This window comes from Geotrypetes seraphini, chromosome 15, assembly GCF_902459505.1.
Source record: "Geotrypetes seraphini chromosome 15, aGeoSer1.1, whole genome shotgun sequence".
NCBI classification, from domain to species: domain Eukaryota; kingdom Metazoa; phylum Chordata; class Amphibia; order Gymnophiona; family Dermophiidae; genus Geotrypetes; species Geotrypetes seraphini.
This window is the reverse complement of record NC_047098.1, coordinates 50,684,918-50,698,193: the sequence shown is the minus strand read 5'-3', so window position 1 is coordinate 50,698,193 and position 13,276 is coordinate 50,684,918. Positions and strand designations below refer to the sequence as shown.

Genomic DNA, 13,276 nt, shown 5'->3' with positions numbered 1-13,276 from the left:
ACAGGAAGTCGCTCAGAGAGGCGGCTTCTGGGGCAGGGCAGGGCAGGGGCAGAAGGCTTACCTCATTGCTCCTGCTGGCTACCCGAAGATTCAATTACAGCAGCCAGGCTCAGGGAGAAGGTATGTGGGGGAGTCGGGAGAGCCTTCTAAACCCGAACAGACTCCCCCATTTAAAAAAATCCATCCAGGCACCTAGACAGTCCTCGAAAAAGAGGACATTTCCAGGTTTTCCTGGACGTCTGGTAACCCTAGTCAAGTATAAACTTAGATTATGAGCCCCTTTGGGGGACAGAAAAATACCTACAGTACCTGAATTGAATTTGCCTTGAGCCACAAATGAAAAAGCCATGAGCAACCCCAAGGATCCCTTGCCCATCCTTCATATAAAATTTCCCCCTTTCCTTCACATAAAGATATGCAAAATGACAAGAGCAAACATACTCTTACATGAGTTCGGTGTAGTTCTGTTTGCAGGAAGATTTTGGATGGAGCTGTAATTTCCGTATGTGTAATCTTTCTGTTGATACTTTACATCTGCTCCCGAACTGGTGTAAACGTATGTGGCTTTGTTACAGCCACTGTTTCAACTATTTTGGAAGGGTAATTTTACAGTGTGTGGGTTTTTTTAAAATATAAATTAGGCTTAAAATAGAAACATATTATTAGCCTCTGAACCTAAGTGGCCTATTTATAAAATTACTCACAGAGATTGGGAAGCACCTATAATACCATAATGTAACTTACTTTGATCTATCACTGAAAAGGCTTGAGCAAAATCCTTAAATGCCCCCCTTAAAAAAATAAAATAAAATGAATAACCTGTGGACTTTCTGCTGTGCTTTTGTTGCAGATTTCCGTCACTGGAGGAGGATTACCACCTGTGAGCACTTTGACGAACATCCACAGCTTGTCTCAGTCGGTCCATCACAACCCCCAATCCCAAAACCTCATCATGACGCCCCTTTCTGGAGTCATGGCTATTGCACAGAGTATGTTCTTCATTCATTAGCATGGTGTTATTAAACACATTTTAGTTCTACAGACTTTGGTTGCAGGCTTTATCTACAGTATATTTAAATATGTCTTTCTGCTTATCAGTCTCTGAAAAGGAAGCTAAAGTTTCCTATATTGCTTGAAATCTAACATCTACTTGTATAGGTAAACTCCCATCCTAAAAGGCCAGAGTAGTCCCACTGGCAAACCAAGAAATTACAAATTAACCCCCCCCTTTTACTAAACCGCAATAGCGGTTCTTAGCACATGGAGCATTGGGAGCAGCGCAGAGCATTCAGCGTGGATCCCTGCGCTAATAACTGCTATCACGGTTTAGTAAAAGGGGGGATAAATTAACTCTGATCTGCTTTACCTTGAAAAATACAGAGCAACTGCACAGCAGTAAGGGATGTCCAAGGGTAGACAAAGTGGCTTAGCAAGGGTAGGAAGCGCCCGGGTCGGTGACACCCCTCTCCCCCGCACCCTCCTCACTCCCCACAGCTCCTTCCTTACCCCCCACACCACACTCATACCCTCTCATTCCCCCCGTACCTCTTTAAATCTTTGCCAGTGCAAGTAGCTTCTCCGGCATGCTGCTCGCATTGGCGTTGTCTTTCCCTCTGAAGTTACTTCCTGGCCCAGTGACCTGGAAGTGATTTCAGAGGGGAGCCAGGTCATAGAAACATAGAAATAGATGGCAGATAAGGGCCACGGCCCATCTAGTCTGCCCACCCTAATGACCCTCCCCTTCCTTTGCCTAGCGAATAGATCCCATGTGTCGATCCCATTTGGCCTTAAAATCAGGCACACTGCTAGCCTCAATCACCTGCAGTGGAAGACTATTCCAACGATCAACCACCCTTTCAGTGAAAAAGAATTTCCTGGTGTCACCTCGTAGTTTCCCGCCTCTGATTTTCCACGGATGCCCTCTTGTTGCCGTGGGTCCCTTGAAAAAGAAGATATCTTCCTCTGCTTCGATGCGGCCCGTCAGCACCATCTTTCTAAAATAGTGTGTTTTCTTGCTAAAATAGTGCATCCTCTTTCTATAACAGTGTACTTTCTTTAATAGTGTACCTTCTTTCTAAAATAGGGCCATTTGGCCTTTATTTGTCATCATGTTTCTATGTAACCTACCCTTGGGCTTTCTCATAAAGACATAGGTAAAATATTGAAATGAAGAACATGACAAGGTTGGGGACTAGAAAGGTGAATGAATATTTCTAGATAGGTAGCTTCGGTATTTATTTTATTAAGGCTATTTTTTCTTATGTAGTTCTAATACATTTTTATTGACTGTGTTTTACATGGCAGATTTAAACACCTCCCAGGCGCAGAGTGTGCCTGTCATCAACAGTGTAGCAGGCAGCCTGGCAGCGTTGCAGTCGGTACAGTTTTCACAACAGCTGCACAGTCCACACCAGCAACAGATCATGCAGCAATCCCCTGTTCACATGGGCCAGCAGCCTTTCATGGCCACCGTGACCCAGCTGCAGAATTCACACAGTAAGGATTGTGCCAGGTATTTCTTTCCAAGTGCAGGGGGAGGGGCTGACAACGGGTCATGTCAGAAAGGACAGGTGGAGCCAGTTCTGACTTTACCCCCGTGGCATTTAGGGACTTACTCCCTATCTATTATAAAGGAAATAGGACTAGATGTCCATAAGGCAGGGCTGTGGGAACGCTGGTCCTTGAGAACTGAAGAGATGTGTTTCGTTTAAGAGACAAGTTCATTTTGATAGCTTGGTTAACTTGAAACCAGTCATATCTGTGGCCCAAAAGGATTGGAACTAACTAAAAGAACAATACATTAAAATGTCACTGTTAATGCGTAAATAGAGCATTTAATCACTATACTTTGGTCCTGTCCCTATGATGGCCAGCATTATGTGGCCATGCAATTGACACTTTAAATGATACACTCAAAATAAACTTTAAAAAAAAACAAACCAAAATCTAATTTTCACACATACTGTGACCCACAAGCTCGCTTCTGCCTGCCATGGACAAAACAACAGGATTGGAGTCCTGTACCTCTGCCACAGAGGCAATGGGGTAAAGCTTATCTTGCCCCTTATAGCAAGCAGCTTCTTAGCAACAGCAAGAAGGAGAGCTTGGAAAGATTTAATTGTATCACATTCAAGCAGTAAAGTAAAACATGAAGACAGACTTTGCTATCCCCATCTATCTCACCCTTTCATTTTCTCAGAATAATTAGCCTAATAACAGCTCCAACGCTCATTGAATTTGCTATGAGCATAAGAGCTGTTACCGCCGTGGCCAGCGCTAAAAACTGCACTACAGTTTTGATAATGAACTGTTCAAGTACAGGCAGTCCCCGAGTTATGAACAAGTTAACGTTTTTAAAGCCGTTCTTAAGTTGGATTTGTATGTAACTCAGAACTTGTAGATTTTAAGATTCTTGCTGCTTACCTCTGCTCCCAGCTGACAAAAGGGCCAACTGTCCCTACCAGTGTTCCCTCTATGGTACAGCATGCAGGAGAAGTGGAAATACTGCTCAGTGAAATCAAATGACGCCATGACCGTGTAACTCGGGGACTGCCTTCACTTGACTCACATAAGAACATAAGAGTTGCCATACTGAGAAAGACTGAAGGTCCATCAAGTCCAATATCCTGTTTCCAACAGTGGCCAACCCAGGTCCCAAGTACCTGGCAGAAACCCAAAGAGTATCAACATTCCAGAGCTGAGATTGTGATGCCTCATTCCGCCAAAGCCTAAGAGCCAACCTTATCAGTGATGTCACAAAGGCTTCATTATTCCTATACAGGCAGTCCCTGGGTTCTTAGAACAAGTTACATTTTTAAAGCCGTTCTTAAGTTGGATTTGTATGTAATTAAGAACTTGTAGATTTTAAGATTCTTTCGGCTTACCTCTGCTCCCAACTGACAAAAGGGCCAACTGTCCCTACTGTTCCCTCTAAGGTATAGCATGCAGGAGAAGTGTAGGAGCCTATGTCACTGGAAATACTGCTCAGTGAAATCAAATGAAGCCACAACTGCGTTCTTAAGTATAAGTTGTGCTTAAGTCGGATGTCTGTAACTCGGGGACTGCCTACAGTATGGTCACACATGGTGCAAATATGAAAGTCTGCAAACACTGCTGCCAGTCCACCATCTCTTCTAGTGGGGAGGCACCAGTGGATGAGTCACACATGACACAACTACAGCTTGTTACAGTTCCACAGAATATTATATGACTGAGATAGCATGAGAGGACTTGCTATTGCCAGGGCTATTCTGTGTTTGTGTTATTTTTATTGCATTTTTAATTTTAAAGTTCTAACTAGGATAACGAAAACAAAAGATATATTCCACTGATATACTAAATTAGGAAGCAAATACTGCAAATAACATTTGAAATATCTTCCTCTAGTCCACAATAATGAAGGGACAGAAACCAAGAAATGAAAATAAGCTAAAAAAGGGAAAATTAACATTCAATAAAACATTATAAAACTATGGGCTCCTTTTACGAAGGCGCGTTAGGGCCTTAACGCGCGGAATAGCGTGCGCTAAAATGCGCGTGCTAGCCACTACCGCCTCCTCTTGAGCAGGCGGTAGTTTTTCGGCTAGTGCGCGCTAATCCGGTGCGTGCGCTAAAAGCACTAGCGCACCTTCTTAAAAGGAGCCCTTTATTATAAGCACCTCTACATATTTAGTTTTAAATTCTTTATTCATTTTAAATCTTAAACAAGTGTACAATAAAATATCCATTAAACTTTCAATATAACACTTGAAATTCTTAATCATATCATCTAGAACAAAAATATACATTCCCATCCCCCACCCTTCTTAAAGTAACTAAATTTCTTGAATCATTTTAAAACAGACAATAAGTGAACATAAATATATCCATTATAATTTCAATACAGCCCTTAAAATTCTTAATCAAATCCTCATAAACAAAAATAGAAATCCCCTCCCTCCCACCCTTCTTAAAGTAAGTAAAACAAACTTTCAAATAAAAATTATATCTACATATTTAAATCATAATCGCCTTACTCTTGTTCTATGTTTATTATTACAGCACAAAGGGCTAAACTAAACTAAGCCTTAAACTTATATACTGTAGCTTCTCTATAGAGATAAAGCTTGGCATGGTTTACAAAAATTTTAAAGAAAGGAAAATATAATAAGAATTAGTAATGTAATTTATTTCTTATATACCGCTACATCCGTTAGGTTCTAAGCGGTTTACAGAACATATACATTAAGATTAGAAATAAGAAAGGTACTTGAAAAATTCCCTTACTGTCCCGAAGGCTCACAATCTAACTAAAGTACCTGGAGGGTAATAGAGAAGTGAAAAGTAGAGTTAGAGGAAAAATAAAATAACAAGACAGCATTGATCTAAATACTTGGAAGGTAGAAGAGAGGAGAGAAAGGAATAGAAGCAGAATGGGTTAGCGTCAGTGATGAAGTGGAGCAAGTAAGTTTAGGAGGAGCGATTGACGTTTCCAGAAAGGGCTTCTTCAGGGAAGAGACTTGGCCGACAGTCCCAGGATGCCTATGTCTCCTCCCCTGCGATGTTCTCCCATCCATGCATTCCCTCCCAGACACACTGCCCGTGCCCCATCCGCTCCAAGGAGGCTGCCCCAGATGAGGCCCACGGTGAATGCAGGATTCTCTCCTCTGCGGGAAAGCATTAATCTGAACAGGCCCCAGTCGCAATAGTGTTCAGGGCAAATGGTGTTGCAGAACTTCCCAGTATTAAATGAAAAAGAAGAGCAGGACAGAAGTATGGAAGAAGCAGAGCGTGCCAAACAAGGGATCACAATAGAAGGGAGCGCAGGACACTCATCTGAAAAGTCATACTTTTAAAAGCAGAAAGCTATTTCCTGTCTGCATTCTCCCCCCCCCCCCTTTTACAAAAACACAAAGCGGTTTTTAGCGCAGGCCGGTGTCCTGAATGCTCTGCACTGCTCCTGACCCTCATAGGAACTCTGTGAGTGCCGGGAGCAGCGCAGAGAATTCAGCGCGCGCCCGCCGGCGCTATAAACCACTTTTGCGGGTTTGTAAAGGGGGGGGGGAGGTTTATCTCAGATTAAGACACATGAGAATCCTCTCTTTTCCTATTACTAAACTTTCCAGAAATGTATTGTCAGTCTTAAGAGCGCATCAGACATCACGCTTGCTGTTCCACTAATACAGTCTGACATAAGCACAGTCTTCATTGGTTTGTATCGTTACAGAAGGACTGACTTTCTTTTTGCTGAACCATTTTTTTCTCTCACTGTTCTCTTCTCATTTTTGCAGTGTACTCACACAAGCAGGAACCTCCCCAGTATTCCCACACACCTCGCTTTCCTTCTGCTATGGTTGTCACGGATACCAGCAGCATCAGCACCTTAACTAATATGTCTTCCAGTAAACAGGTAAGAAGCACTTGATGCTATCCAATATTCATGACCTGAGCTTGTCAGGGCAGAATCTTCCCCTCTGAATGCAACCAGAAGTGGTCCCTGCTTATCAGAGTTCAGATGGTGTACCTCTTTGCAAGGATTAAAAGTAAAACAGACTAAAAGATTGCTCATGATGCTACTTTGAAATTTTTCTGTAAAGGTGGCTTAAAAATACAGGGTCTTTTTTAAAATATATTTTTCAATGAAAGTTATCTTTTTCTGTACATATTTGTTGAAAAGGAAATGACATTTAAGATAGGGTCCAATTGAGATCACTTTGCAGTCTCTAGCAAAATAAGATCCCTCTTATGAACTAGCACTAAACTTAGATGAAGAAGAAATTTGCCTCCCCTTTTATGAAGCTGCGATTGTCTCAACACCCCCAAAAAAGCCGGATTCCCCCAAACAGCTAAGCAGCAGGATAAGCCCCGAAGCCGCCGGCAACTTAGGGGAGTCCTGCGGGTCAGGAACTGTTCCTAGCAATTACTCTTCTGACAAGCACCAGGCAAAGTTCTTCCTCCCTTTTATCGGTGATTCTCCATACATATAGCATACATATAATTTGCATGCTATTGTGCTCAGCATCGTCAGTTAAAAAAAAAAAAATTGCTCCCACCATATTTTTTTTACTGTATATAGTGTGGGAGTTTTGTACATCCTGCCATCAGTCTCTCAAATTTACTGCTAATGCTCACCATAGTATTGTGCCAACAAGATGACTGTTGGCAGCAATATGTTTCTGCCTGCTGTTTTGTTGTATTTTCATGTGTTGACCAGTGGTTGTTGGAGGGGTTGAGGGCCCAATGAACAATAGAATAAGAAAAACAGCATTTCGCAAAGGGGTCCGCAGTGCAATTGCAGTTTTAGGATAGACAGGAGCATACTCTACTCCTCTGGCCATTCTGGTTAAGCAGTAGTGACACCTTGCTGGCAAATGAAACATGTCCTTGTAATGGGATCCAGAAGGAAATTTGGTCCCTGTTAGAGAATGACATGGGGACAAATTTTTCCCCGTCCCCCCATGGGAACTCATTTTCCCATCCCAGCAAGTTCTTTTCCTATCCCTGCCCCATTCCTGCAAACTCTGCCCTTATCTGTACAAGCTTCAAACACTTTAAAATCATAGGTTTTCGAGGCTTGTGCAGTTAAGGCAGAGCTTACATGATTGGGGCAGGGATAGTAAGCAAACTCACGGGGACAGCACAGGGAAATTCAGTTCCTGTGGGGACGGGAAAAAATTTGTCCCCATGTCATTCTCTAGTCGGATAGAAAACAGAGGGTAGGGTTAAATGGTCATTTTTCTCAATGGAGGAGAGTAAACAGTGGAGTGCCACAGGGGTCTGTACTAGGACCAGTGCTATTTAACTTATTTATAAATGATCTGGAAATTGGAACGACGAGTGAGGTGATTAAATTTGCAGATAAGTTTCAAGTTCAAGTTTCAAGTTTATTCGAAATTTGATGAATCGCTTATACATAAAATACTAAGCGAATTACATTAGAATCCAAATTTGTACATACATTAAAATACAAAAGAATGATAATGACAAACCAAAAAAGGGGTTAGACCTACAGACCAACAGACATGACTGGATGTGAAGGGATGAGGAGATAAGGTTACAATATTAATCATTTTAAAAAGAGGGAGACAATAAGGGAAAAAAACATTAGGAAGGGTATCTTTTTTTATTTATTATTATTCTATTTTTGATAAAAGGACTGCTGCACTGTGACTATTCCATACAGGAGGTAAAAGCATCTTTAAACAGGAAGGTTTTTAGATTAATTTTAAAACGGCTAATGTCTTTTTCGTCTCTTATATATTGGGGAAGAGAATTCCAGACTTGGGGGGCTACTATTGAAAATATATCATGTCGTCTGGTGCTTATCACTTTTAAAGAAGGGACTACCAAAAGACCTTGGGTTGATGAACGAAGGGGGCGAGAAGAGTTGTATGGAATAAGTATCCTGTTTATAAATTGCGGTTCGTTTGTGGATAAAGTTTTAAATACTAAAAGTAGGATTTTAAAGGTAATGCGATGGTTAATGGGAAGCCAATGTGAGGCAACCAGAAAGGGGGTTACATGGTCATATTTTTTCCCATTGTGAATAAGTTTAACGGCAAGATTTTGAATTATCTGTAAACGCTTCTTTTCTTTTTGAGTAATGTTTAGTAGTAATGAATTGCAATAGTCTAGCTTAGAGATAATAAGTGAATGTATAAGTATGTTCAGGGATTTTGGTTCCAAGAACTTGGAAATAGAACGAATTAGACGTAAGCGATAAAAACAAAATTTAACTATGCTACTTAAGTGCTCATGATAGGAGAAATTATCATCGATGGTGACTCCTAGTAATTTTAATGATGAAACTGTATTGACAGGAGTGTTATTAATGTTGAAGGGAGAGCACAACTTTGTACTTGTTTGTGTGGAAAGAGCATGGCTTTTGTTTTTTTAATATTTAACGATAATCTATTAGATTTCAGCCAATTTTTGATTATTTCTAATTTTTGGTTAATCTGGTTTATTTCTTCTAAATTTTCTGGGTTTAAGGGATGAGACAGTTGAATATCGTCTGCGTAGGTGTAAATTGTGAAACCTATGGATTGACATAGACTCAGTAGAGGCGATAGAAAAATGTTGAACAGTAATGGGGACAGTATAGAACCCTGGGGAATACCGTAATTCAGAGAAAAAGGCTTAGAAGTAGTATTGTTAAAGTGTACGGTATATTGTCGATTTGACAAGAAAGAAGTAAACCATTGTAAAACTTGGTCGCAGACACCGATAGATTTTAACCTATTTAAGAGTAAAGTGTGATCAGTGGTGTCAAATGCGGCCGATAAATCTAAGGAGAAGAGGATAACAGAATTGTGATGGTCCAGATGATAAATTATGTTTGTAGTTAGCCCGATCAGCGAATATTCTGTATTGTGATTTTTCCGAAACCCTGTCTGATTGGGATGCAACACATTGGTAGCTTCAACAAAGTCAGATAGTTGGTCAAAAACTACTCGTTCCGTTAATTTTGCCAAAAAAGGGATATTTGTGATAGGGTGATAATTTGAGGCTTCCTCTGGGCATATCTTTCGGTCTTATAGTATAGGAAAAATTGCTGCAGATTTCCAAGATGATGGAACAAAGCCTGTGCTAATGCTTTTTAGTACAAAATGGTGTATGAATGGGCCAAAGCAGGAAAAAAATTTTTTTAGGATTAGTGGAGGGATAATTTCTAAGCTGGAGCCCTTTAAGTTGACTTTGAGAAAAAGGCGTTCAGTGTCCTCTAAAGATGGGAGGTTGAAAACGGAGCATTTTGCAAGTGGGAGATAACTGTTGTCTATCAGTGGGACCATCAGATATGGGATGATCAAAAGTTTTACGTATGATGTTGATTTTTTCACAAAAGTAGTTAGCGAGATCTTGAGCTGTTAAATTGTTTTTATTAACCTCTGTTTGTATGTTAGGGGAAATGGATTTTAGGATGGAATACAGGATAGAAGGGTTTCTTGCTTTTAAGATTTTTTTGGAATAACATTAAACTGTTCAAAATTGTTAAAATGCATGTGGATTGTGAAAAATTACATTACATTACATTAGTGACTTCTATTCCGCCTTTACCTTGCAGTTCAAGGCGGATTACATAAGAATTGTTATGATCTTAATACATAAGATTACATGAGAACATTTTCTAATTTGCTAAGGAGTAGATTGCTGATGGAGTTTGGAGCTTTATTGGTAAAGTTATTATATTGGTTTTATGTGTTTTTTGAAGAGTAAGGTTTGTGTTTCTTTTTTGAAAGTTTTGTAGTATGTGGTTGATGTCTGCAGATTGGTGAGTTGTTGGTCCAGTTTTGCTGCTTTGGTGGCCAGAAGGTTGTCATATATTTTTTTTCATTTGACATTTTTGGTTGGCGGGTGTTTGAATATTGTGTGGGTTCTCCTGTGTCTGTTTGAGGTGGAATGAGTTAGTCGATTGTTCCAGTAGGAAGGGCTGTTTCCGTTTATAGCTTTGAATAGTAGGCAAAGGAATTTGAAGTGTATTCTGGCTTGTATTGGGAGCCAGTGTGAGTCATGGTAAGCCTCCGTGATGTGGTTGTATTTCTTCAAAGAGTAGATAAGTCTTAGAGCTGTGTTTTGTATTGTTTGGAGTTGTTTCATCTTTGTTGTTGTGCAGGGGAGATTTAGTATGTTTCAGTAGTCTGTTAGGCCTAGGATTAGTGATTGAACCACAAGTTGGAATTGTTTTCTGTCGAAGAATTTTCAAACTTGTCTAAGGTTTCTCATAGTGACGAATGATGTTTTTATAATTTTGTTGATTTGTGGTTGCATGGTACATCCTCTGTCTATCAACACTCCGAGGAGTTTTAGCTTGGGTTGAATTGGGTATGAGATTGAGTTAATTTCTATGTTTGTCAAGGTTGGGGTTTTGCAGTTTTCAAGGAGGATGAAGTTTCAAGTGTTCCGTGTATTGTGCCTATCATGGATGGTTCAAGTTGGTCGAAGGAGAGGAGTATGGTGATATCATCTGCGTAGCTGTAGGAGGTAATGCCTAGTTTATCTAGGTAGGAACTTAGGGAGGCAATAGGTTGAAAAGTGTGGGAGATAGGGGAGATCCTTGTGGCATTCCACATGGGTTGGACCAAGGATCCGATTTTTCTTTGTTTGTTTTGACTCTATAAGTTCTGGATTGTAGGAATCCTTTAAACCATGTTAGAACTTTTCCTGTAATTCCTATTGCATCTAGAGTTTGTAAGAGGATGTCATGGTATACTAGATCAAAGGCTGCAGAGAGGTCTAGTTGAATGATCATCATTTTTTTCCAGTGCAGAGGTGTTGTCTCGCGATATCCATGAGTGTTCCTAGTAGGGTCTCCGTGCTGTAGTTGGTTCTGAATCCGGATTGCGTGGGGTGGAGTAAGTTGTGGTGATCTAGGTATATGTTTAGGGCTTTAGCTACTAGGCCTTCCATTAGTTTAACATATAGTGAGATTGAGGCTATAGGTCTATAGTTAGATGGTTGGTCTGTTGCTCCCTTGGGGTCTTTTAGGATTGGAGTTATGATGATTTTGCTGAAGTTTAGTGGGAAATGGCCGTCGGTGAGTAGGGTTTGTATCCATTGTAGCAGTAGAGTGTGGAATAGCGTACTGGAGGTTTTCAGTAGGTATGGTGGGCAGTGATTAAGTTTGCAGGCTGCATGACTGTATTTGTTATATAGTTTGTTGAAGTCTGATCATTGTATAGGTGAGAAGTGGGACTAGGTTCTGTCTGCTGCTATCGATTTTTTTTCTGTGGGAGAAGTTGAGATTTCTTCTAGGTGAATTGAAGTATTATTGAACGTGGATCTGGTATTAGCGATCTTATTTTTGAAGAATGTGGCTAATGCGGTGGCTGAGGGAGGGGGGAGTTGTTAGTGGGCAGATATGGTGAGGTGTCAGTGAGTTCTTTTAGTAACTGGAATATCTTTTTTGTGTCTTGGGATCCTTCACCTCTTTGCTTTGTGTAGTATGTCTTTCTTTTTTCTTTCAGTTTTTGTTTGTATTTATGGTGAAGTGTTCTCCATGCTGCTTTTGTGGAATCTTGGCTACTTTTTCTCCATTTTCTTTCTAGTTGTCTGCATTTTCTTTTGAGTTGGAGTAGTTCATTATCGAACCATTTGTTGGATTTTCTATGTATTCTTGTTTTGGATTGTTCCGGGGCTAGTTCATCTAGGGTTGCTTCATCCTACAATGTTCCATTGTAGGATGAAGTCTTTGGGGTTGTAGTCTTGGATTATGGTGTCTGTCTTTGTCCAGAATTTAGTGGGGTCGACATGTGGGCGTGAGTTGTAAGTTATTTTTTGTGTGATTGGTTTGCTTTTGGTTTTGGTCCAGTTGATTTTGAAGGAGTAAGTATAATGGTCAGACCATATGGATCGGTACCAGTATCCGTTAGATGTGAATATTTCTGGATGAGTGGGATATTGGGACATGCAGGCAAACCTTAGGAAATTGGAAGACTGGGCGTCCAAATGGCAGATGAAATTTAATGTGGACAAATGCAAAATGATGCACATTGGGAAGAATAACCTAAATCACAGTTACTGGATGCTAGGGTCCACTTTGGGGATTAGCACCCAAGAAAAGGATTTGGGTATCATCGTAGACAATACGATAAAACCTTCTGCCCAATGTGCGGCGGCAGCCAAAAAGGCAAACAGGATGCTAGGAATTGTTAAAAAAGGGATGGTTAACAAGACTAAGAATGTTATAATGCCCCTCCATCGCTCCATGGTATGACCTCATCTTGAGTATTGCGTTCAATTCTGGTCTCCTTATCTCAAGAAAGATAAAGTGGTGCTGGAAAATGTTCAAAGAAGAGCGACTAAGATGATAAAGGGAATGAAACTCCTCTCATAAGAGGAAAGACTAAAACGGTTAGGGCTCTTCAGCTTGGAAAAGAGACGGCTGAGGGGAGCTATGATTGAAGTCTACACTCGGAGAATAGTTAAGCTCTGGAACACATTGCCAGAGGTTGTGGTAAGAGCGGATAGCGTAGCTGGTTTTAAGAAAGGTTTGGACAAGTTCCTGGAGGAAAAGTCCATAGTCTGTTATTGAGAAAGATACGGGGGAAGTTACTGCTTGCCCTGGATCGGTAGCATGGAATATTGCTACTCCTTGGGTTTTGGCCAAGTACTAGTGACCTGGATTGGCCACCGTGAGAAGGGGCTGTTGGGCTTGATGGACCATTGGTTTGACCCAGTTAGGCTATTCTTATGTTCTTAGTCCCTGTCATTCAGCTAGTCTCTGCAGTATATAAACTAAATAGGAGGGTTGTTGTACATAAAGGCTCATGGAACTGTAATCTTTGTAGGGGCTGGGTTT

General features: G+C 40.7%; 1 protein-coding gene across 1 annotated transcript in view; it reads left to right on the top strand.

Moving 5' to 3' along the window:
- The window catches only part of HNF1B (HNF1 homeobox B), a 194,423-nt gene that overhangs the window by 162,207 nt on the left and 18,940 nt on the right, over window positions 1–13,276 (top strand). The window contains exons 6-8 of the mRNA XM_033921784.1: window positions 851–989; window positions 2,305–2,496; window positions 6,270–6,388. Coding sequence (XP_033777675.1) covers window positions 851–989; window positions 2,305–2,496; window positions 6,270–6,388 — 450 coding nt within the window. The remainder of the gene's footprint in view (window positions 1–850; window positions 990–2,304; window positions 2,497–6,269; window positions 6,389–13,276) is intronic.